At 36.6% G+C, this 24,191-nt stretch overlaps 3 protein-coding genes and 1 pseudogene across 4 annotated transcripts; 3 read left to right on the top strand and 1 right to left on the bottom strand.

Moving 5' to 3' along the window:
- The first annotated feature begins 601 nt into the window (after nt 1-601).
- On the top strand, nt 602-2,030 carry LOC131521403 (apolipoprotein A-I-like). The gene is made up of 4 exons (XM_058746072.1): nt 602-661; nt 762-817; nt 896-1,046; nt 1,139-2,030. Exons 2-4 carry the CDS (start codon nt 778-780, stop codon nt 1,713-1,715), a joined length of 768 nt encoding a protein of 255 aa, XP_058602055.1. The 5' UTR covers nt 602-661; nt 762-777; the 3' UTR covers nt 1,716-2,030.
- Nucleotides 2,031-4,170: 2,140 nt separating this feature from the next.
- On the bottom strand, nt 4,171-23,329 carry LOC131521404 (trypsin-1-like; annotated as a pseudogene).
- apoa4b.2 (apolipoprotein A-IV b, tandem duplicate 2) lies at nt 8,161-12,484 on the top strand. Its single transcript, XM_058746070.1, has 4 exons — nt 8,161-10,603; nt 10,713-10,768; nt 10,862-11,012; nt 11,105-12,484. Exons 2-4 carry the CDS (start codon nt 10,729-10,731, stop codon nt 11,679-11,681), a joined length of 768 nt encoding a protein of 255 aa, XP_058602053.1. The 5' UTR covers nt 8,161-10,603; nt 10,713-10,728; the 3' UTR covers nt 11,682-12,484.
- Nucleotides 18,301-20,528, top strand: apoeb (apolipoprotein Eb). 2 transcript variants are annotated; one of them, XM_058746069.1, is made up of 5 exons: nt 18,301-18,391; nt 18,762-18,826; nt 19,033-19,186; nt 19,297-19,584; nt 19,679-20,528. In XM_058746069.1, the coding sequence occupies exons 2-5, from the start codon at nt 18,784-18,786 to the stop codon at nt 20,037-20,039; spliced, it is 846 nt and encodes a 281-aa protein (XP_058602052.1). In that variant the 5' UTR covers nt 18,301-18,391; nt 18,762-18,783; the 3' UTR covers nt 20,040-20,528. The 2 variants fall into 2 exon arrangements, with proteins under 2 accessions (XP_058602052.1, XP_058602051.1); XM_058746068.1 differs by lacking the exon at nt 18,301-18,391 and having other exon boundaries at nt 18,445-18,826.
- Nucleotides 23,330-24,191: the final 862 nt, after the last annotated feature.

The following is a 24,191-nucleotide window of genomic DNA, read 5'->3' as shown; positions in this document are numbered from 1 at the left end:
CTAGATTTATGGCTGAAAGAAAAGCATAAAGCTGCCTAAGTCCAGCAGAAACAGAAATGAGGTTTTGAGTGATGTGTCAGATCTAATCAGGGCGTTTTTTATCGTTTGCGGTTTTATTAGGTCAAATGTTCAAACTTGGGGCTCTGTCTGGTTTAAGTACCTACGATGGATTTTAAATACTTAGATTATTCAGGATGACTTTTGTTGGGGTTTTAAGATTTTTATCAGATTTTTATTAAATTATAGCTTAGATATATTTTTATATGTAGATTTCTTGTTTTTAGGCAGTGTGAAATTCTATTTAATTTTTTTTTATTATTATTATTTTAATGACATCTGTGTCATGTTAAGTGCTAACCCTAAAATAATTTACACATACTTATTTTGACCCATTAAAAATTCCATCAAGAAATTCATTACTGCTTTCAAAGACAAAGTTCCACTCTTATCATTATCTGCTCTGAATTTGAGAATCTGTGGTGGTTGAAGGTACAGTCAGGACGTTATGATGTGGAGTTGTGACAGCAAGGCACTACCCACTGGACTTTGGGTTTCCACTACAGCAATAACCTCCCCATGCAATATAAATACAGATGTGAAACAGCCACCTTCACACTTGTTCGTCAGACAGGACAGCGTCAATTAAAACACACTGACACAGGTAAGAAGACAGCCTTACTTTTCAGTCAATTCAAAATGCTGCATTTTAAACATAAATTTATTTAAAAGAGACATTGATTAAAAGTGTCTTTTACTTACAGACTAAAACTGAACACCATGAAGGTTCTTGTGGTGCTTGCACTTGCTGTATTTTCAGGTAAAAATCTTTCTGGCTTGATGAATTCACAGAGTGTACTAAATACAATTTAATCATTCTGAAATGCTCCATCAACAGGTTGCCAGGCCAACCTCTTCTATGCTGATGAGCCCAAGCCACAGCTGGAGCAGCTGACAGATGCTTTCTGGAGCTATGCTGCAAAGGCTACACAAACCGCAGAGGAAACCGTCAAGATGATCAGGTCTTCCCAACTGGGACAGGAAGTCAAGTAAGCCAAGAACATTTACTTGCAGGACACAGTTATTTAGAGTATTTCTTGCGCCCTGAGAAGAAACTCAAATATTCTTCTCCATATTGCAGTGCCAGACTGACCCAGAGTGCCGATATGGCCAGCGAATATGCCATCACCCTCAAGAAACAGATGGATCCTCTGACTGAAGAGCTGATGACCAAAATCACCAAGGAGACTGAAGTGTTGAGGGAGCGTCTGGGACAGGACCTGATCACCGTGAGAGACAAACTGGAGCCCTATGCTGACAACCTCAAGAGCCAGATCCAGCAGAGAGTGGAGGACCTCAGGACGGCCATGGCTCCATATGCTGACTCCCTGGACTCTGAGACCCTGAAGGCCACTCTGCTCCAGAAGAGCGAGGAGCTGAGAGGAAACATGGAGCAGAGCGTGAAGGAGCTGCAGGCTCAGCTGGAGCCCTACACTGCTGAGCTCAAGGAGAAAGTGGACCAGCGTCTGCAGGAGTTCCAGAAGACCGTGACACCCCTGACTGAGGATCTTCAGGCCCAGATTAGAGAGAGAGCCCAGATGGTCCAGCAGAGTCTCACACCCTACGCTGAAGACCTGAAGGAAAAGCTGGATCCCTATGCACAGGACCTGCAGGCCCAGCTCACCTCCCTGTACGAGTCCTTCACCAAGAGAAATTAGATGCTTCAAAGACTTCTTTTGTCACTATCAGAACTACTAATGAACTTTAAAATTTGACATATTTGATCTTTGTTCTCCTCCATTTATTCATCCTACCATGCCCTACACTAAAGCTAAAAGAAAGTCTCATTAATTAAAATGTGCAATATCCAATGTCCTTTACATTTGCAAATTCTCTTTTTTCCTGTGTAAAGGTGGATATTTATTTAGTAAAAATAGGAAACATTATTTTTGAGAAAAATATGTGATATTCCTATATTCCTGTTTGTAAGTTTACAAATGCCACATTTTATGTTATTTTAATGATGAATAAAATATTATTTATTAACAGAATGGTGCTTTTTTTTAAAGATTTATGTGAGACACATCCATATTAGGAAATCAAGCAAATCCCTGATAAGGAAAAAATATAAAAAACGATATTATGTATCAAAATTTTTTTTGAGTAGACAATAACTGACAGCAATAATTAAACACAACATTAAATATATTACTTCCAAAAAAAAAAAAAAACATAAATTGACCCTCAAATGTAAACAGGAATAATTTCTGCCAAATTACCATAATTATTGTTGTGATGCTACATCAGAGGCTGCCCTATATTTGTTCTTAAGTGACCACTGCTTTTAACTATGCAGGAAACGTGATGATCTGTTGTGACAAAAAGTTCCAATATTGGAAAATTTGTTATGGAGTAATCATGACAGTCAGGCACTACCCACTGGACTTTGGGTTTTCATTGCGACAATCATTTCTCTGTGGTATATAAATGGAGATATGCAGCCGCTACCTCCACAAAACAATTTCAGACTGGACAGCGTGAATTTAAAATACACTGATAGGTAATTGTCATTATTATTATTATTGCTTATATTAATTGTATATCATTCTAATCTATATATACACTGACTCAGATCTATTTTTCTTCCAGGCCAAAACAAAAATAATGAAGATAATCCTGGTCATTGCATTGGTTGTGTGTACAGGTTAGACTGTATTACAAAAACAAATTAAGCAAATATTATCACATTGTTACTGAAAACATCTTTATTGTCACTATTCATATTATACATTTTGTGGATGGCAGAATATATGCCATGCTTTAAGCTAACAGAAATAGTTTTTTATAAGGCAGAATTAAACATTATATTACTTGAACATATATCTGCAGGTTGCCAAGCCAACTTATTCTCTTCAGATGAGCCTAAGCCACAGCTGGAGCAGTTGACTGATGCATTCAGGAGCTATTTTGAACGAGCCAAGAGTAGGACTTCTCAACTGGGGCAAGAAATCAAGTAAGTTAAGAAATCAGTTGCTAGTAATCACTTCCTTCAGCATTTCTAATGCCATGAAATGACAGTGATAGACTAACAGAAAATGTTGATATGGCCAGCCAGTACACCACAAACCTAAAGGAACAGATGGATCCTCTGGCTAAAGAGCTGATGACCAAAATCACCAAAGGTGCTGACATGCTGAAAGAGCGTATAGAGGTGGAAGTGAGCACTGTGAGATGTGCACTGAAGCCCTACATTGAATATGTCACTAGTCCATTTGAGAAGGGTGCGGAATACATAAGAGAATCCCTGGATTTTGATGACCTGAAGGCCACTGTGCTCCAGAAGAGTGAGGAGCTGAGAGAGAGCCTGGAGCAAGGCACGAAGGAGCTGCAGGCCAAGCTGGAACCCTCTACTTGAGGGAAACGCTGGATCACTAAACTAGTGAAGCAACCCCACTAAGACCACCTAAATGACAACCTAATTATTCTAAAAATTTGATTTGTTTTATTATCAACATGAGTTTTTTCTATGAAATAGCAAGAAGGTAAATATAACATCTAAATATTTTAATATAGCCTTTGTATTTATTTTTGAATCATCTGCATTCAGTCAGTTGCATTGATTATCCTTTCATGTTATATACATGGAGTTGCAGAAAAATTGTATTTGTTTTAGAAAGTAATGACAAAATATTTTTTAAAGAGCTATTCATTTTCCTCATGCAACTATGAAACACTGTTGTTTTAACACAATGTCTTTTCTAAACTGTAGAATGTGCTATTTATTCATATTTGCATGCCCAAATAAATTCTATAAAAACTAACGCTTCCTTATTAAGGTGAACATATCTGTGACCAAATCTAAAATGAAAACTGAAATATACTTAGAGCATGACAATGAACATTAAGCACTAGTAGAACTTACAGGCAGCATTAAACAATCTGTGTGTATATATATATATATATATATATATTATTTTTAAAATGTTAAGAAGGTCAGACATTCATCAGCAGCAGTAGTTTAGTTCTAGGTCTAGGCCATGAGAGATCAACACCCAAAGGGTGAGTCAACATTACAAGAAGTGGTGAAGGACACTCCTCCAGAAAATAATTACCCTCTGTTACACAATGTTAAATATATTGGAAAAAATAAATAAATAAAACTCAGATAAACACTTCTATTATCAGTGATTACATCCACAGTGATCAACAGACACCTTTATTTATTTTATCCAGAGTATTAGGCTATACATTCAGGTGACAGCAGCTCTGAAGACAAAAAATAAGACATGAGTAAGGTTATGCATACAAGTATTGTCAAAAGTGGTTATGCTGATAAATAGGTAAATTTGTTACCTCTTAAAATCTTTTAAATTAGTTATACTGATCTTATCAGCGATCAAGCAATTTAATATTAGCCTGCTCTAACGTAGTCTCACGTAGCCAGACCTTCAGACTGATGGCAGAAGGTCAGGGAACCTTGGCCACTTTGAATGGCCAAGGCCTGCCCAAGAGGCCATGTGACTGACATCTAAACATCTACAACTAACAGACCAGTGTGTAAAACTCTTGGACGTATTTTAAAGAGTCTATGCCGCGAACTTTAAATATTTCACATACTTTTGAAAATCCAGATTGTAGTTGATGCTGATAAGCACTCATTGTCACAGTTGTAAACACGGCGGCTTTCTTCTTCCATGACGGGGTCTGGCATCACGGCATCTTTGTTTCCAGGTGGATCGTTAAAGAAGGCGACACACACATCTTCCAGAAATCCTGTATAATTCAACCAATCCGATGACAACTTCAAAACTCCTGAAGTGTTTCCAATTTTGTGTGCTGTATGCATCAGACAGTGTATAGCCTACATATCTATGCATTCTAAGCATAAAAGTTCTTCTCAAACTCCTTTGTGAGCAGCCATCAGTTAAATTTAGTCCACAATTTAATCAAGTTGGATACAATTACTGGAAGTAGACAAAGGTCTCAGTAAACGATAGAGCACTAATGTGAGCATGTGTTATTTTGTGTAGCCTACTAACTAATTTTAGTCACACAACACACCAACAGACTATAAACTACACTCTTAAAAATAAAGGTACTTAAAAGGTTCTTCACAGCGATGCCATAGAAGAACCATTTTTGGTTCCACAAAGAACCATTCAGTCAGAGGTTCTTTAAAGAACCATCTCTCTCTTTCCTTTTTATAATCGGAAGAACCTTCACTGTAAAAAAAAAAAAAAAAAAAGTTGAGCCAACTTCGAATTTTAAGGCAACCAGCTTCAGCAGATTTTTGAGTTTTCTCAACTTGTCGTTTTAAGTTTATACAACAAAAAATTGAGAATCTCCCACAAAAATAAGTTGAGCAAACTCAAAAATCTGCTGAAGCTGGTAAAAAGTTTTTTTAAGTTTTAACTTTTTTTTTTTTTTTTTTACAGTGTTCTTTCTCCACAAAGAACCTTTTATGAAACAGATTCTTCAGATGTTAAAGGTTCTTTATGGAACCATTTTGACAAAAAGGTTCTTCTATGGCATTGTGAAGCACCTTTATTTTTAAGAGTGTATATTGTATTTGTAAACACAACAAAACATAAAATCTGAACAGCAATTCTTTCTTTAGTTGTTATTCAGATTAAACCTCGTAAGTAGTTTGATGAATCGTTTTGATACAGTTGTTGCAAAAACGTTGAAGCTGTTTTATGAAGACAATTGACAATTTATTTCAATGCTAACAATCATTAATAATGCTTGACTTGAACATTTCCTTCATCAGAAATTCCTAGAATGCCTGTTTGATGGAATATCTGTTTCTACATAATTTATAACTATTATTTTATTTATTATTCAATTATTTATTATATTTATTATTAAAAATATTAGAATCAACTTATTGCATCTTTAGCATTCTGCTAAATTGCTAACATGACAGACACTGCTGTGTTGCCTTTTTATGTAATTTTTGATAGGAGCATCATACATTTAAATGTAGGCCTTTTAAAGTACAGTGTTTGTTATCAAAGATGAATAAAGCACTTAGAGAAAGCAGAACATTTAAAAAAATATATTTTCACACAGGTTTTTATCTACAAAAGGAAAAACTAATGGATTGAAGATATGGAGGCTGTATGTGATTTTATATCACCTTTAGTTGTTATTCATGGTGTTGGTGATCCATTGGCTGAACGCCCAGACCTTGAAGAAAAGAGAATTCATAGAAATCAAATCAGTGCTTCATTTAAAACCAAATATATTGTACCAATTATTAAACAACAACAACTTTATTATCTTGCCATAGACACACACACACAGATTATTCTCAGCACAGCCATAACCCCTGGACATAATACCATGCAGCTCACCGTTGCACACCACAGGGCCACCAGAGTCACCCTGAAAAAGACAAACATAACAACTGGTTATTATTAAGATCTCATATAATATTCATGCAACAACGCTATTTCATGTTATCCTCTACCTGGCAAGAGTCATTTCCTCCCTCCAGGTATAGCACAGAACATGGTATTGGTGTTCATACCAGGGTAGTAGATGTTGCAGTCGCGGTCAGACAGGATGAGGATCTCTAGACACTGAAGTGTGCTGGCAATTACAAAGAACTGAATACAACATCAACAGAGATGGGATGAACCAAAGTGCTATGAACATGAAGTGTGAAGGAAGAGGCATCAAGAATCCTGACACTCACTGGAACTCATGGTGTTTCCCCAGCCAGTGACTCTGCACATGGTGCCATCGGCGGCACAGCCATTGGGCAGAGCCACAGGCTGCACATACTGATTGAGAGTGGCAGCTTGCTAAGCTTGATCGGCATGATGTCAAGAGTCCAGGAGTCATAGCTGGGGTGGCAGATGACCTTTCCAGAGGAGATAAACTGGAGATAAACTGGAGAAGATCCCTCATTAACTACAATGTTGTGCTTGCCCAAATGGACCTCCACACGTCTGAAAGACAAAGTCCAATACTGTTCAGAACTGAAGAAACCAATGGACTGATACATAAACTACTTTATGAAGACGTCACTTACGACTTGTGGCAATGAGCAGCAGACACAACCCAGTAGTTGCTGACCAGAGAGCCACCGCAAAAGCGGTAGCCAGCATTCAGAGACACCTGCCAGGGCTGGGAATAGGGCTCGCACTCATATCCACCAACAATCTTGGCAATCACCAGAGCAACTACACAAATGAGTATGTATTATCAGTATATTGACTATAATTACTTATTAAATGAGCTGAGCGAAATGTATAATTGCAGTGAATCAGTGAATGGAGTCTCTACTCACAGTCGGCTCCAAGGTACACCAAGAACATCAAAGACCTCGTGATTGCTGACTGAACCTGTTCAATGAAGGTCTCACTCCTCACTCGCAGTATTTATAGGACTATCAGACAGTTGATCCAAGCCCAGGTGGTCTGCCACTGACTAGTCAGCTCCAAATGACATATCTGAAGTCTGATAAATAATACACTATCATTGTGTTTCCATGAAAAGATACAGTATTACATCTTTATAATTTGCATGTTAGAAATTTGTATAGACTACATTGGCAATCTGATCTAACTTAGTGTATAAAACTTGTAAAGTAATACGATTTACAATTTTAATTTTTAATTTTAATTACAATTTTAATTCTCAAAGGTAAAAGGTCTGTTATACATTTTCCAAAACATTAAGCGAGAACCTCCTTAACCTAACAGTGAAACAACACCTGCAATAGAGATGTATTAAAATTCTGAGGAAAAAATTAGAGGACAAAATTATATTTTTAACCAATGTGTATAAATCTTTTATAGACCAGGGAGATCTAGCATCTGTGTTGATGAATATGTTAATTTTAGGCTTCATGACCTTGACAGCATGTTTCCAAGGTGACAAGTTTTCAACAGCTGTCCATCTTCTCATCCAAGGGCTGGGCAACTGGTTCACTAGTCCCACCTAGGGACGACCCTGATTACAGAGACTGAGTCCAGCAAATGGCATCAAACGCTTAGCTGAATAAATAACTGTACTTTCCTTTACAGGAGCTGAATGGAGTGACTGGATGGGCTGAAGACTGAAGATGACAGAAAACAGGATGACAACAGGTACGTTACCTGCTTTACTTACCTGTTATCATCTTGTTTTCTGTCATCTTCGGTCTTCAGCCCATCCGGTTGGGGGGTCGGATTTGTAACGACCCTTCAGTATGGCGGCCATGATTGTTTTCATTCCGAAGTGCCCTTCGGAGAGCGATATATCCCATTTGTAAACACTTATTTCATTAACATTAGAGGCCTGTGAAAATGCAACCATAATGCAATACAGATACATGTTTTTATTCTTTATATGTTTTTTGTTTTTTTGTCAACAAACAAGACAAAAATTAAAAAAAAAATTCAAATAGACGTTATCTTTACATATTTCACATATTTGAAGTCTAAACAAGTACATTCTTACCTTAAAACAACTTTTAAAACTCCATTATGTGACGCAAAAACAGTATTATTTATAAAATTATAGTGGATTTGGGCATCCACCATGACACTCGCTGTGAGATATATACCGCAAGTGGACTGACACCAACAGTGAAGCGGTTGGACTTCCGATATCACTGGAATATCTCACTCCTCTCAGCCAATCAGATTCAAGGACCAGAAAGAACTGTTGTTATTTATGCACAAAAACTGTGCATTTGTGCATATTTGTGTTTACTTCCCTAGCTTCCTTTCCTCGAGTCTTAGCTCCACCCCCTTAGAATGCGAGGGAAGGATACAACTTGTCGTTCATGACTCCTCTGTAAGCTACTACAAAAGGTTCAAAACAGTCACTGATGATCCAGAAGGAAAAACAATGTGCCTAAATATCATATAATATAATTTTTTTATTTTGTACTGCCCCTCAGAAGCTACAGAATATACTTACCTGTTTCCCAGAAGACAAAATACATTAAATTTACCCTGATCTTCAAATTCAAAAAGTTTTCACCTCCAGGCTCTTAATGTATTGCGTTTCCTTCTTGAGCATCAGTGAGTGTTTGAACTTTTTGTAGTAGTTGCATGTAAGTCCCTCAGTTGTCCTCAGTGTGAAAAGATGGATCTCAAAATCAAACAGCCATTGTTGGAAAATGTTCAAATATGTAAAACAAATGCTGGAAAACCAAAGAATCTGTGGGACCTTGGGATTTTTCTGAAGAACAGTTTAACTGTTCAGGACAAATTATTGGCCTAGGACACCTTTTTTGGTTCTGGCCCAAAAAAGACTGAGAACCATTGCTTTAGAAGATGAAATGCACATCTCAGCAAACTATTGGTGAAAACTAATTAATAATGTGAAAACATACATTTTTTTTACTGTTACAGTCAGTTTAAATGGTAAATTAAACATATTCAACTTATAGTGTATATTTAGAATTTTTGTCTTCTGAGTTTACAAGCATTATGGATTACTTATATTTGTTTTAGTGAACAAACACAATTTCTGAAATCAACTCCTTATTCTGTTTCACATCAAACTGATATAAGGTAATTAATTTAGCCAAATAAGGAATGATGCTTCACTTAACTTCACCTAAAATCAACTCTAATTCTTGTCAAAATGCCAAATGTTAACTTCACCATGAAAATGAAGTGTATCGCTACATTTGGGCTCACTTTTACCTAAAACAAAAAAACAAAAAAAGCAAGTTCCTTCATAAAAGCATTTTTTAAAATGTTATGAAGGTCAGACATTCATCAGCAGCAGTAGTTTGTTTCTAGGTCAAACAGCTGCCCTTATCTATAGGAGTTTAGCAGACATGTGTAACCTGGACCGAGTGTTACGTGCATGATCCCTGACTGTGATGATAATTCCTTTTAAGAATCACTTGAGGTCAATTTAAAAAAAAAAAAAAAAAGAAACTGAAAGGACCTACAACACACTTTTAAGATATAAGGGTAGGATATATATCAGACTTCTTTAGAGTGAATTTATAGAGCTCATAGTTTCATCCAGGATCAAAAACACATATCTTTTTGAGTGATGTGTCAAATCTTATCAGGAAGCGAACAAAGTCTGGTGTCATTTGTTACTGTTATTAGTTCAAAGGTTCAAAATCAGAGTCTGGTTTCATAGATTTAGTACCTAAGACCTCATATTGACAATTTCATAAAGGGCGGTATTCAAAATGTCTTTATATTAAAACTTAAAAGGAGATTGTCTGTTCTTGAATCCCCTGATATTTTTTTTAAAACACTTCCATGGTTATGGGTCTACAGAAATACTTTAGGACAGACTATCATTTCTTTATTTCTATCACATTGAATAAAATTATTTTACTTAGAGAATTTACTAAATAGTCTTAAGCGTTCAACTAAAACAATATTTACAGTGGAATTTAGTTGTACAGTTTATTGTCCAAGAGTTATCAGTCCGTATTGAATTCAGGACCTTTAGTGATAATAGGTACAGCCAGGACGTTATGATGTGGAGTTGTGACAGCAAGGCACTACCCACTGGACTTTGGGTTTCCACTACGGCAATAACCTCCCCATGCAATATAAATACAGATGTGAAACAGCCACCTTCACACTTGTTCGTCAGACAGGACAGCGTCAATTAAAACACACTGACACAGGTAAGAAGACAGCCTTACTTTTCAGTCAAGTTAAAGTACTGCATTTACGATGATCATGAATTCCTAATGAAAACCAGAAATGTTGATGAAAAATGTGTTTTACTTACAGACTCAAGGTAAAGACCATGAAGGTTCTTGTGGTGTTCGCACTTGCTGTATTTACAGGTAATATTTTCAGAGAAAATTATGATGTTATTGGCTGGATAAATTCATATTCAAATTAACAATTTGTATTGACCTGCTTTGTTCCATCAACAGGTTGCCAGGCCAACCTCTTCTATGCTGATGAGCCCAAGCCACAGCTGGAGCAGCTGACAGATGCTTTCTGGAGCTATGTTGCAAAGGCTACACAAACCGCAGAGGAAACCGTCAAGATGATCAGGTCTTCCCAACTGGGACAGGAAGTCAAGTAAGTCAAGAACATTTACTTGCAGGACACAGTTATTTAGAGTATTTCTTGCGCCCTGAGAAGAAACTCAAATGTTCTTCTCCATATCACAGTACCAGACTGACCCAGAGTGCCGATATGGCCAGCGAATATGCCATCACCCTCAAGAAACAGATGGATCCTCTGACTGAAGAGCTGATGACCAAAATCACCAAGGAGACTGAAGTGTTGAGGGAGCGTCTGGGACAGGACCTGATCACCGTGAGAGAAAAACTGGAGCCCTATGCTGACAACCTCAAGAGCCAGATCCAGCAGAGAGTGGAGGACCTCAGGACGGCCATGGCTCCATATGCTGACTCCCTGGACTCTGAGACCCTGAAGGCCACTCTGCTCCAGAAAAGCGAGGAGCTGAGAGGAAACATGGAGCAGAGCGTGAAGGAGCTGCAGGCTCAGCTGGAGCCCTACACTGCTGAGCTCAAGGAGAAAGTGGACCAGCGTCTGCAGGAGTTCCAGAAGACCGTGACACCCCTGACTGAGGATCTTCAGGCCCAGATTAGAGAGAGAGCCCAGATGGTCCAGCAGAGTCTCACACCCTACGCTGAAGACCTGAAGGAAAAGCTGGATCCCTATGCACAGGACCTGCAGGCCCAGCTCACCTCCCTGTACGAGTCCTTCACCAAGAGAAATTAGATGCTACCAACAGACTTTTGCCAACTGCTGCTAATGTAATTCGACGCTAGATTCAGTTCTATGTGAAAGTATGTTCTTCACTGTCTGTGGTTAACACTAACAACTGCTGCTGACCTTACAGTGACCTGATGGAAGTATTTATTCACAGCCAAGTAACAAAACACAAAGGTCCGATCATGTGCATTTACATTTACACAATGATTTTTATGTAATGTTTGAAACATCTTAATTTAAACAAAATAAATATTTTGTCAAAGGAAATAAGTCTAAAATGTTTTTGTTTGTTTTTTTCTGGTTGGGTGGTTGAAGTTTTAAGACCCAGTTATGTTTACTCTAGAATTCTCATTTTCAAATAAACAAATGCTAAATGCCATCAGAATAGGTATATGTTTAATCTTTGATGCTGATAACCTCCCTGTATACAGAGATGCTAAATTTTGCATGAATTTCAAATTATTTTACTTCTACATACAAACAACAAAACTCTTCATGACAAAAAAATACAGTATTTCATTAGTTAAATATAACTTCCTAAAAACAATGATACACTTCTGAAGCTCTTCTGAGATTTGGATATATACAATGTTTAAACGTTTGGGGTTGTAAGATTTTTTTATTATTATTATTTTTTAATAAGTCTGTTATACTCACCAAGGCTGCTGCTATTTGATCCAAAATATAGTAAAAAAAATAAATAAATAAAAAAAATACACTATACTGTGAAATATTATTACAATTTAAAATAAATGTCTTCTATTTCAATATATTTTAAAATATAATTTATTCCCAAAACTGGGCAGATTACTTACAAATTGTAGTCCATTACTGACTCCAAATTACATGACAAAAATTGTTGATAGTAACGTAATAAATTACATTACACATTTTAGGTAATATAAATGTAAATTAAAAGTTTTAGATTACTTTTAAATTACTTTTGACCTATCTAGTTTTTCACATTGATTTAAACAGGATAATCTTGTACCGTATTGATGTAAAAAAAAATACAAAGAGTAAGAAAATATATTCAATTTGTAGTTATTAACAACATGAAGTGCATTAAATATTATATCAAGGTTTCCTAGACTGGGGTTTGTGAAGGAACTGCAGGTGGTTTATGAGTTTAATGACAATGACAATGACAATGTACTAAGACAATTAAATGTTTTATTTGTTTACCTGCATGTCATGTGACCATAACCAAATTCAGAGAACCATGAACATTCAAATGTGATCATTATTAAAATATTTATTTTAAAATCTCAGGTGTACTTCAGGTAAATATATTAGGTGAAAGAGGATCAGATGACAAATAAGTTAAAAATCAGATAAAAGCCTTCCAAAGACACAGGAATACATGGTTAAATAACCTACAGAGTGATCATTAAAAAAAATTGTGTTCATCAGTAGGTGATGCAATGTTGAAACACTTAGACCTGAAGTGATTTTTTTGTAAATCCAGTGGTCAAATGCTAGTCACCTAACTAGTGACTGGTCTTTGTGTAAACGTTCAAAAAAACTGGAAGACTTTCTGAATGTATATAAGCGGTAGGCTATTTTGGAAAGGAACATTTAATAGATGAAAAAGAGGAATTAGGAAGAATCAATTTTTAATAATTTATTGATACTGTATAAATAATATGTAAAAAAAGGAACCATAGAGTATTTTAAAGTGTAATTTAATCTAATCTAATCACAAATACTTATTTTTTGGAATCTGATTATGTAATCCAGATTTTATGTAATCAGTTTATTCATGTGATGGCAAAGCTTAAATAGTAGCCATTATTCCAGTCTTCAGGTTCACATGATCTTACAGAAATCATTGTCATACTCTTAACTGTTGCTCAAGAAACATTTCTTATTATTATCAGTGTTGAAAACGTTTGTGTGTCTAAAATTTTGCTGAATAAAAAGTTGAGTTATTTGAAATAGATTTGAAATAGATTTTTCTGTAACATTATACATGTCTTCACTGCCTGTTTTGAATAAAAGGGTTGAATACACATATTAATAAAATATGAATTTAAAAACATTTGAACAGTAATAGTAATAGTAATAGTAGTAGTAGTAATAGTTATTAGTATCCGTGTTCTCATAATATTAAAGGATCATAAGATTTATTTATAAAATTAATGGCCATTGTGTCAAGGATGAGACATAAGATAATTATTATGCATGATACAGTCAGATAATACAATCTTTCAAAACTAGTAAGTGAAACGTTTTTCCTCAATAACTGTTTTATTTTTAATTCTGGGGGAAAAAAATGGCTTTTTTGATAAAGGCCATCTGAAATTACCTATAGTGGCCAAACTGGGATTTGGAATAATGGTCTATTTATAAAATATGAGCTGGACACTTAGACAGACACCAAATTTCTATCCAATCATTGAGTTATTATATGTAGAAAGGCACTACCATGTACTATGTACCTTGGGTTTTCACTGAATACTCAGCTCAAATCTGTTACAACTCCTGCACTAGTTTTATGCACCACACATGCCACCTAGTGGAAGCCTACTATCAGTTCAAGTCACTAACTTACGATAAGTGAAGACATGAGCTAACGAGTCAAGAGCTATCTTTATCTACGACTGGAGTCATGTGGATTCAAGCATGAATAATGCAGCCTTAACATCTTTGATAGTTAATGCATTACTTAACATTTAGGGGTTAGATAAGTCAGACAGTTTCTAAAAGAAGGAATGATACATATTTTGACTTTAAAATAAATGTAAACAATTTATTATAGTCAAAATTTAAACTACTGACATATGGAGCTTCATCATAAACATTACTGGATGGATCCTCTGTATCAACATACTAAATACACTAACAAATTATCTTAAAAGGTAATAATATTTTTTTGTTATTTTCTTTCCTGTTGAACTCAACCTACTGCGACTTATACTTAAATTAAAAATTAAGAATTAAAACCTACAAATAACATCTGTGGAACATTTCTCGAAGACTTATGAGTTGACTTATGAGTTAAGGGTAGCTCTTGACTGGTTCACCATTAGCTCATGTCTTCACTAATCATGAGCTGAAGTAAGTATTAATTCAGGTATTAGTACATGATTATTCATGTAACTTTTTCTTAAAGTGTTACCGGTTTTACAGCTCATGCAATTTGTTACTGACTGATTGCCAGTTCCTTTTTAATGGTTACATAGAGATACGTGCGTGCCTCCTGAACATTCATAAACACCCACAGCATGATCAACACTTTAAAATCCCACATAAATGCCAGTGGCAACATGTCGGGAGTTGTTCTTGCATGTTTCTAACAGTACCTGTTGATGCCATTTCCAAGAGTCTCCCACACACTCCCATCAGAACAAAAAACAACCCTCATCATCCACCTCACACAAAGAAGCTAATCCTGCCTTTTCCAAGAGTACACTAAGACACTACACTCCAGGAAAACAGCTGCAACCAGCCTGAGCTGGTTTATAGCTGCTCTAGCTGCTCTGCCAGCCTGAACATCTGATGAGTGCACCACTAAAACCAGAAAACCACATTTGTCTGAGCTGACAATTGATATAGGCTGATATAAACTGCCTTTTTTTCCCTTCTTCTCAGGAATCCATGAACTGATAAACATGTATACAAAAATGTCTGTCAAATGCACAAATGTAAATTGAAGTGAACCTGATACAGCTAATGAAAACACATCAATTTGCATTACTGTTGGTTCACGTTTACATTTATGTTTACTTTGCAACTGGATTTTTCATAGCACTTTTACTCGAAGTCTGGTGATGTAAGGTAGTCTATTGCATGTTACTGGTAACTAAAAGCAGATTGGCTAAATATATTTCATTTAAAAAGCACACCAGGAGTTTAGGATTTGTGGAAGTTTATGAATGATGGGTGTTCCAGTTCTGCTGAGCTTTTTGCGAGTGGGCCTGATTATTTGTACTTTAGCAGCACAAATTAACTTTTTGAACAAAGACGAGGGGTCAAGAAACTGATTGCAAGAAGGCGGGGTCAAGAAGCAGATGACTGATTTCTCTGACACAAAGCAGATGAGAGGCCTTTGACCTGAAATGCCTGACTGTTGAAAACAATGACTAATGTAGACAATCTTCCTAACTGACACATCTGAGGCATGAATCATAGACCACAAAAAGCAAGAAAAGTGAAAAACAAAGAGTCAGAGTCACTAGAGTTCATCAGCCCTCACTGTAGAGCACTTGTGTTTTGTTTGTGTTAGATAAATCCAGTCCATGAATATCAGCTTGAGTCGTGGCTGTGATGTTGCTGCTCTGAAGAATACATGGTATCTCGTGGGGGAGCAGCATATAGACCCTCTCACATGGTACACTGGATCTAGCAGCCCTATTCTGCTAAATGATGAGTTGGCCGAGGTTACATGCGTTCATTACTTACTGTTCACCTTTCACACATTTATCCAAAAACCACATGGGACATAAACAACTGAGTCCTTTCATGAGTTCATAATTAAATCATCACGCTGAATTGATTTTTGTTTGTTTGTTTTCAGGAGCAGGATAGTCTTCGGTTTTAAATCACATTTTCTCCAGTTCCATTATTATTAGATGCAACAAAATAATTAAACACTTACTTTGGTGAAACCACATGTTTAATGCTTCATGGAGAAAATTCAGTTAAAAAAAAAAACGTTCACCACCTCCTGATTGTAAACCCATGAAAAATGTTTTGTCCGACACTTGGCACTGATCTTCCCCTTATGAAAGCAGTCTTATCAAAAACAGAAAAAGGAATTACAGAGGAAGCTCTGTTTGCAATGCTTTCATCTAACTAATCCATTAGGAGCATAATACAAAAGCATGGGGAGGGCTGAAAAATAACAGTCCATAATAGTCAACTCTATCTTAGTCTTGCCTCTTCTTGTTTTTCTTTCTTCTATTCAAGTAGTCAGTTAAAATGTATCTTTCTTTTAGCACTGTCAGTTATCACAGTTTGCGGTATTCAGATTGTGCCTTATACTCTCCATTTCAAGACACAACCATTGGAAATGGGAAGTTTCTGACTTCTATAATGCATCAGCATTTTAAAGACAACCAGACATTACCTCAGTGCCAGTGGTAACCTTGGTGCAACTCATTGCATCAATGCTCACAATAATTCATAAACAACAACAAAGTGTCAAAATGCCAAAAAAGCTACCATAAGCTTACCATACGCTGCAAAAATGAACAGAAAATGCTATTTTAGTTTTTCTGCTTCAAAATTTAATGTTTAATTCAATTGTAATTTTCAATTTTCAACTCCATGTAGAAATTGTACATTCTTAATATCTGTTTCTTCACAAACTGAATTTTGCATCAAAGTAAAAAGTAGATTTTTATGGATCAACGTTCAATTGGAAAATGTACAGAAGAGTATATGAAACTACAGTGGATGTCTGCATGAGCAGTGATCATACTGGGCCCTGTGCATACTAAAGCCATGTTTGTTTTCACCAGCTGCAGGGGTGAAACAGACAGAGCTGAGCCAGGAGAAAGGGACAAGTTGGGACAAGAGGCTAAAGATCACTGAATAGGTGGAATCAAATTGTTGGTGATAAGGCTTTTCTTACACTGTCACGGAAAAAAAAAAAAACATAATTACCCTAAGCTTTTCGACCGGAAAAAAAGATTAGTTTAGAAAAAAGCAAGTGTTGTGACTTCAGGAACCGTAAAGGAAATATAAGGTTGCATTTATTATGTTAACTCTTTATAGGGAATACCAAAGAATGTCTTATCTTTTAAGATAAACTCTAGGCCATATAGACGTGGAAGGGCATTGTGATCAAACAGGTTGCAATCAGCAGTAGTTTGAAATTTGTGACATTACTAGCCTACTTGTTACATCATAACTGAGCTTACTAAACAAAATGACAGGAAATGCACTAGATATTATAGGCAGGGGAACAACATTGAATGCTCTAATAAAAAATGTATACTGTTTTTATTGTTACCACTACTATTACCATTGCTCATGTAAATGCTAATCCAAATACGTGAAATGAACAATGCTATGGCCAATAGGTGTCTATTTAAATGCTAATAGGGTCATCCATGTTAAGCCAGGCCATTCCAGTAAAACGTAAACAACTATGTTGGCGCCTGCATTAATGTTCGTGTCACCTTTAGACTCAATTGTCTCTTTAATCTCGAGGGATGTGTCTTACAGGCACATTAACACTTCTTTGACTTTTAAAGTCGTCCGTCTGAGAAGAACAGCTTCGATTTTCACTGGCGCAAACATTACTGAGAGCAAAATAGGTTAATTATAAACGACAATATTGTTAAATACGCGTTTTAAATTAAATAGAATGTTTGTCATTAAAGGAAAGCATGAATATATTGCATATAGCCAACATATATATTTTTTGGAATTAAAGAGAGTGGCCTATAATTCATTATATAGAATAAGGGAAGCAAAATTGCTGTAATCTCATAGCTAGAACACACATCATCAATTCCTTAGGACAATATGAAAGGCAATGTACCCTTAAGGAAATAATATAAATTGCGCAATTTATCTCCTACTGCTGCGGAAAGATGCGGACTTCGCACACTTGCTGCGGGCAGTGACGCGTGGGATGATGCGCGAGCCCTGAACAAAGGAGAAATCACGTGGCAGCGATTGTGAATGCAGCGGGTGAGTCCCGGGACTGTATAAAAGACCTGACATCCACACTCCCTCTACACGGAGAAAATTACACGTCTCAGGTAAGTAACACTTTATCTTCACTCACAGGGTAGTCGTAAACTTATTACTGAACGGTTTATATGCAGGAGAACCAGTTTGTCTCTAAAACTATTACCTACTAAACTTCCAGTTAACGGTCACTGAGTATTTAAACGCGTATTAATGTAGAAAGTAGCTTACTGCATGCATACTCGTGTATTCAGATGCTGTTTATTTGTGCATTATAAGACGGGGCTTTTATATTATACTGTTTAAATTGAAATATTTGAATACCTGTGAATTAATTAAGTTTAGGGGTTCCCATTTCCAAAGTTTTGGGGGAAAAAGATTCTATTTATATTTTCTTGTCAGTGCTGAAGACATTGATTTCTTGTTTTGATCTTTCCTCAGGTGTACTTGTCTGCCCATCAAAATGAGGTCTCTTGTGGTGATCTTTGCTCTGGCTGTTTTTACTGGTATATAAAAAAAAAAATCTCCATTCTCTCATGGTTTAGTTTTTTTGTCTGTTTTGTATATCAATGCGCAATGTTATGTTTGTAATGCATCTTTATCAACTATTACATTACATAATTAATAAAGGGCACTGGAAATTATCCAGTTTGCTCATTTGTTTATAATCTAATGTGGCATAGAGTTCACAATCTCTTCACACCCCTTGTAGGCTGCCAGGCTCGTAGCCTGTTTCAGGCTGATGCCCCTCAGCCCAGATGGGAGGAGATGGTGGACCGCTTCTGGCAGTATGTGTCCGAACTCAACACTCATGCTGACGGCGTGGTCCAGAACATCAAGGGCTCCCAGCTCAGCAGAGAACTTGAGTAAGTTCCTCTTAATATCTATCTCCAGCACCATCATACTCATCTTCTCACATTATCAAATAGCACGTATGCTTCTGAAACACCGTTCCTCACCAGCTTTGTTTTTGCAGCACCCTGATTACCGACACCATGGCTGAGCTGAGCTCATACAGTGACAATCTTCAAACCCAGATGACTCCATACGCCTCTGATGCTGCCGGTCAGCTCAACAAAGATCTCCAGCTCTTGGCTGGCAAACTGCAAACTGACATGACCGACGCTAAGGAACGCACCGCTCAGTACCTGCAAGAGCTGAAGACCATGATGGAGCAGAACGCCGATGACGTGAAGAACCGTGTGAACACCTACACCCGCAAACTGAAGAAACGCCTGAACAAGGACACCGAGGAGATCCGCAAGTAAGTCTGGATGCTTTCTCAGGTGGCTTAAAAGCAAGCTAGCTAATAAAACAATTTTTGAATATATTAAAACTTTTCTCTTTCATGTCTTCAGCACCGTGACGACCTACCTGGGTGAGCTGCAGTCTCGTGCTTCCCAAAACGCTGAAGCCGTGAAGGATCGTTTCGAGCCCTACGTCAGCCAGGCCCATGATGGTACCAGCCAGAAATTGGGTGCCCTTAGCGAGCTGATGAAGTCCCAGGCGCAGGAGGTCAGCGAGCAGTTGGAAGTCCAGGCTGGAGCTCTCAAGGAGAAGCTGGAGCAGACCGCCGAGAACCTGCGCACATCCCTAGAGGGCCGCGTGGATGATCTGACCAGCCTCCTCACCCCTTACTCCGAGAAGATCCGTGAGCAGCTGCAGATTGTCATGGACAAGATCAAGGAGGCCTCAGCAGCTCTTCCCACTCAAGCTTAAGAGCTCCACACTTATCTAGTGTTAACACCAAACAGAAACAAGAAGGGAGGTTTTGTGTTACTGAAAAGTGCTTTTTTCATTCTGTGAGAGGTTGATAAGTGGTTAAGAACTGGACACGACTGGACTAGCACTGTCCATTATTGGACAAAAGAATACCATGTACCCACCATGTTTACTTTCTCAGTATTAACCCACTGTTTGAGGATAAACTTTCAGTGTCTTTCGTTAGCATACAGTACAGAAATTTTAAGATCAATCAACTTGCCTGTTTTGGCAGTGCTCTATTAGTTTTTCTAGTTAGTGGGGCCAACATGGCACCATTCAAAATAAACATTAAAAAAGTGCCTTCAGCTGCTGAACTAAATCAGAATATATGCAAAGATGAGCTTTGTTAGCCACAAATCCACATTTAAACGCTTGTTTACTTTACATGTTTGTGCACCGTTGTATTTGAATTTGTTTTCAATAAATGTTCGTCCTACTACACTACTTATATGTCACTTGATTCTTGTCAAGAGTATTGCAAAGTACTTATGAAAACATTTATTTTCCCACCACAGCCATGTTAATAATCCCACACAAATACATGCATTTCCAACATATATGTTTGGGGTCGTAAGATTGTTTCCTTGGTTTTAGCAAAAAAAAACGTGACATTAATTAAAGACTGCAGTAATGACTGATGAAAATTTTGCTTTGCCATCATATATTGACAATTAGAAATATATAGTAAACTTAAAATTGAAATTTCACAATAGTACTGTTTTCACAGCAGCCTTTGTAAACAAAATTATGCAGACCCCAAACATTAGTACAGTAATGCATCTTACAAAAACAATATAATGATAATACATATAAACAGACTGCAATGTAATGCAATGAACAATGCAATGTACAGTAGCATGAGTATTGTACCTGTTTTGCTGTGTATTTCTGGCTATAATCAGATTTTTTTTTCTTAACTGGAAAAGGGATCAGACAGGCTGAAACATGCACTCACTTTATACAACACAACTATTAATGTAGACCTGTAATAAGAGTCCGGAACAACACATACATACATGCCCTTGCAAAAAGCAGTTAGCATTTAACCTAGTTTCGAATTTCCAGATTTTGTATGTTTAGACAAGACTGATCCAATTCCGCAGGAAACTTTCACTTCTATACACCCCCTTATTCCCCCTATTTCTAACTTCAGCTTACTGTCACGCATCTCTCTGCCTTCTCCAGCATTTTCAATAAGACTTGTGTGGGCAAGATCCATCTGCTGGTCACACCTTTCCTTCTCCAGGAACGTGAGATTTAAACCATTTCTCAGTTCTGAAGTTCAAGGGAAGGTCTGCTTATCTTGGATTTAAAAAAAAACAAAAAAACATTTGTGTCTTCTCTAGCAGAACTCTAATCAATCAGATGCAAATAAAACCATGCTTTGTAACCCTCCAATTTATTAGAATTTCTTTTGGAAATAGGTGTGTGTGTGTGTGTGTGTGGTCCAGGAAAAACCCAAATGTCTCCACAAGGATAGTAAAACGTGAAATGTTTGACCTTGATTTTTGCTCCCCGTGATGAAAACAGCTTATGAGTCATATGTTTTTTTGAAAATGTAAAAATGCAGAAAGCTTTCTGTGGGGGTTGTATTTAGGTGTAGGTTAAATATATACACTCTTAAAAATAAAGGTGCTTGAAAGGTACTTCACAGCAAAGAGCCATATTTGGCTCCACAAAGAACCATTCAGTCAAAGAACCATCTCTTTCTTACCTTTTTATAATCTGAAGAACCTTCTTTTGCCACAAAGAACCTTTTGTGAAACAGAAAGGTTCTTCAGATAAAGGTTCTTTATGGAACCAATTAGACAATAAAGTTCTTCTATGGCATCATGAAGCACCTTTATTTTTAAGAGTGTATGGATAAAACCCCCATAAAACATGACCATAAAAACTCAATGTGTGTGTGTTGACATAGGTAAAATACAATAAAAATGACTGTTTTTACTCATAACACTCTATAGACAAAGGTAAAAATCTCTGAAATTAACATACTTAAACTACATCCAAAGGGACTGTTTAAAACTAAAATAATGTCATTGTTGTGTACAAGCCTTCAGTCAAGCTAAATTAATCACAGATTAAAACTTTATTAATTTACAAAAATAAAAAAAATAAAAGGAAGAAGAAGAAAAGAAACAAAACCTTTCTGTTGGATAAAACAGTGTACATGCACATTTTTCCACATGAAACACCACACATAGATAGGTTATTTAAGTTTTAATTATTAAGACATTTGCTGTCCATCAACCTATTTGGGGGGGGGGGAATCTTAAAACATTTTCTGTTACCCTTATGATAAATCTCACCCTTTTCTGATAAATTCTCTCCTTCAAGCTCTTGCTTTTGCACAGAACTGTTCAAGATCAGATCCATGTTTCTCAGCTTTGATTGTCTCCGGATCAAAGGACCTGTTCTCTAACCCCTCTTTCTCTGTCTTTTTTTTTCTGCTGCTTTGAATCTTAAGCAAGACATGTTGAGATCTGTTTCCAAATTCCATTTGCTTGCCTGCGGGACTGCTGCATAAGGAACATGCTGTGCCCCTGGTTATGTCTTTGTTTTTCCTTTTTAATCTCTGCTATTTTGTATGCACACACATCTGGATAAGCAACAAAACACACAAATGCACTGGGACTGCAAACAATGACTTATACTACCAAACACTGTAAACATTTAAAACAGTTGACATTTAAAACAGTAAAAGATAGTAGAAACCTGTTACGTTTCCTTATACAGTGGAAAATCTATTGGCATAGTTCATAAAATTCTGTACCTAAAATAATGGAAAACTTACAGTGAAAAATGTCATTCCCAGAATTCTCTGTGTGACAATTCACATTTGATGGCTTTTCATAAAAAATAACCTAAAACGTTGCTATACCAATTTTTTAATGATTCTTTTTCTCACAGCTGCCAGAGTCTGATCTGTCTAGCAGTCTGAAGTACATTATACCAGCAGATGCCACCCTCTCTCTTTTTTGAATTTTCATAATTTAGGAAAGATTTACAGTTTCAGTTTCTTTGTAACCCACTTTTGTTATATTCCTGATTGCAAGTTCTTAATGTTCTTTGTTCTCCAATGTCAGTATAACTAATTAAAAATAATATAAAAATATGCAATAATACATAAAAAACTAATAAAATATAAAATTAACTCAAATTCTCAGCTTTGTATTTGTATATAAAAAGATATAAAGACAGTAAAAGAAAGAAAGAAAGAAAGAATTACATAACCATATTGAGTGTCAGTCCTGAAAACATCTGTCGTAATTGTGGTTACTCCCCCGTTCCAAGAAGAAAGAGTCCCTTTCTTCACTAAAGACTGATGGATATCCTGGTAAGCTTGAAATACCACAACATTCAATGGTCCTTTTTAATAGCAAACTGTGTCCTCATCTGAAGCTTCAGCTTTCAATCATGCAGGTGTCTGGCAGAAAATAACACAAAACCTGCAAAAACTTTATAACATAAAAAGCCCAGGCCTTTCCTGTTGCTGTTGAGATGAAAATAACTCTTTCTATATTTCAGACACACATACTAACTCGTTTTGTAAACTTTTATTTATTTATTAAGTTTGTATAATTAAATGTCAGTTTATGTTTAGTTTTTGTTTTGAGGAGCTAATATTTCGTGCCATTGGCAAGCAAAACCAGATTTTTTTTTACAAAGTTTACAAGTTCTTAAACTAAGAATTACTAGCTCTGACACACCTTTTGTTTTAAAAGTCAAACAAAGTACCTGAGATGGCACAGCATGTCTCTGACTAGACGAATCCTTCTCTTCTCACATTACATGAAAGGCTATGGGCCATTGACTAAGTATATGAATTTGAAAGAAAAAGAGGTGGTAAATCATGCATGCATGAGAAGGAAATCTGTAAGTGGTTAGCAAGACTTTGTCAAGAAAGGTGCTACAAAGAGTGCAATTAACTGACAAAAGACAAGCCCCCACCACCACAGACTGTGAGTGATCAGATGTGAGCAGAGGTAACTGTAGATCACTCACTCTCGGCGTGATCCAACATAAACACGATGTCCTCATTTGCACGGAGCTTCACTTCCCCTCTTTTGAGTCTAGACGCTTTCAACACTTTTGCGTGTTTTCAGC

Source organism: Onychostoma macrolepis, chromosome 16 (assembly GCF_012432095.1).
Source record: "Onychostoma macrolepis isolate SWU-2019 chromosome 16, ASM1243209v1, whole genome shotgun sequence".
Lineage (NCBI taxonomy): Eukaryota > Metazoa > Chordata > Actinopteri > Cypriniformes > Cyprinidae > Onychostoma > Onychostoma macrolepis.
This window is presented reverse-complemented; position numbering and strand designations above follow the sequence as displayed.

Coding starts and splice junctions, on each gene's coding strand:
- LOC131521403 (XM_058746072.1), top strand. CDS start 778: ATGAAGGTTCTTGTGGTGCTTGCACTTGCTGTATTTTCAG. Junction 818..895: donor TGCACTTGCTGTATTTTCAG/GTAAAAATCTTT, acceptor CTCCATCAACAG/GTTGCCAGGCCAACCTCTTC. Junction 1,047..1,138: donor CAACTGGGACAGGAAGTCAA/GTAAGCCAAGAA, acceptor TCCATATTGCAG/TGCCAGACTGACCCAGAGTG.
- apoa4b.2 (XM_058746070.1), top strand. CDS start 10,729: ATGAAGGTTCTTGTGGTGTTCGCACTTGCTGTATTTACAG. Junction 10,769..10,861: donor CGCACTTGCTGTATTTACAG/GTAATATTTTCA, acceptor TTCCATCAACAG/GTTGCCAGGCCAACCTCTTC. Junction 11,013..11,104: donor CAACTGGGACAGGAAGTCAA/GTAAGTCAAGAA, acceptor TCCATATCACAG/TACCAGACTGACCCAGAGTG.
- apoeb (XM_058746069.1), top strand. CDS start 18,784: ATGAGGTCTCTTGTGGTGATCTTTGCTCTGGCTGTTTTTACTG. Junction 18,827..19,032: donor TGCTCTGGCTGTTTTTACTG/GTATATAAAAAA, acceptor CACCCCTTGTAG/GCTGCCAGGCTCGTAGCCTG. Junction 19,187..19,296: donor CAGCTCAGCAGAGAACTTGA/GTAAGTTCCTCT, acceptor TTGTTTTTGCAG/CACCCTGATTACCGACACCA.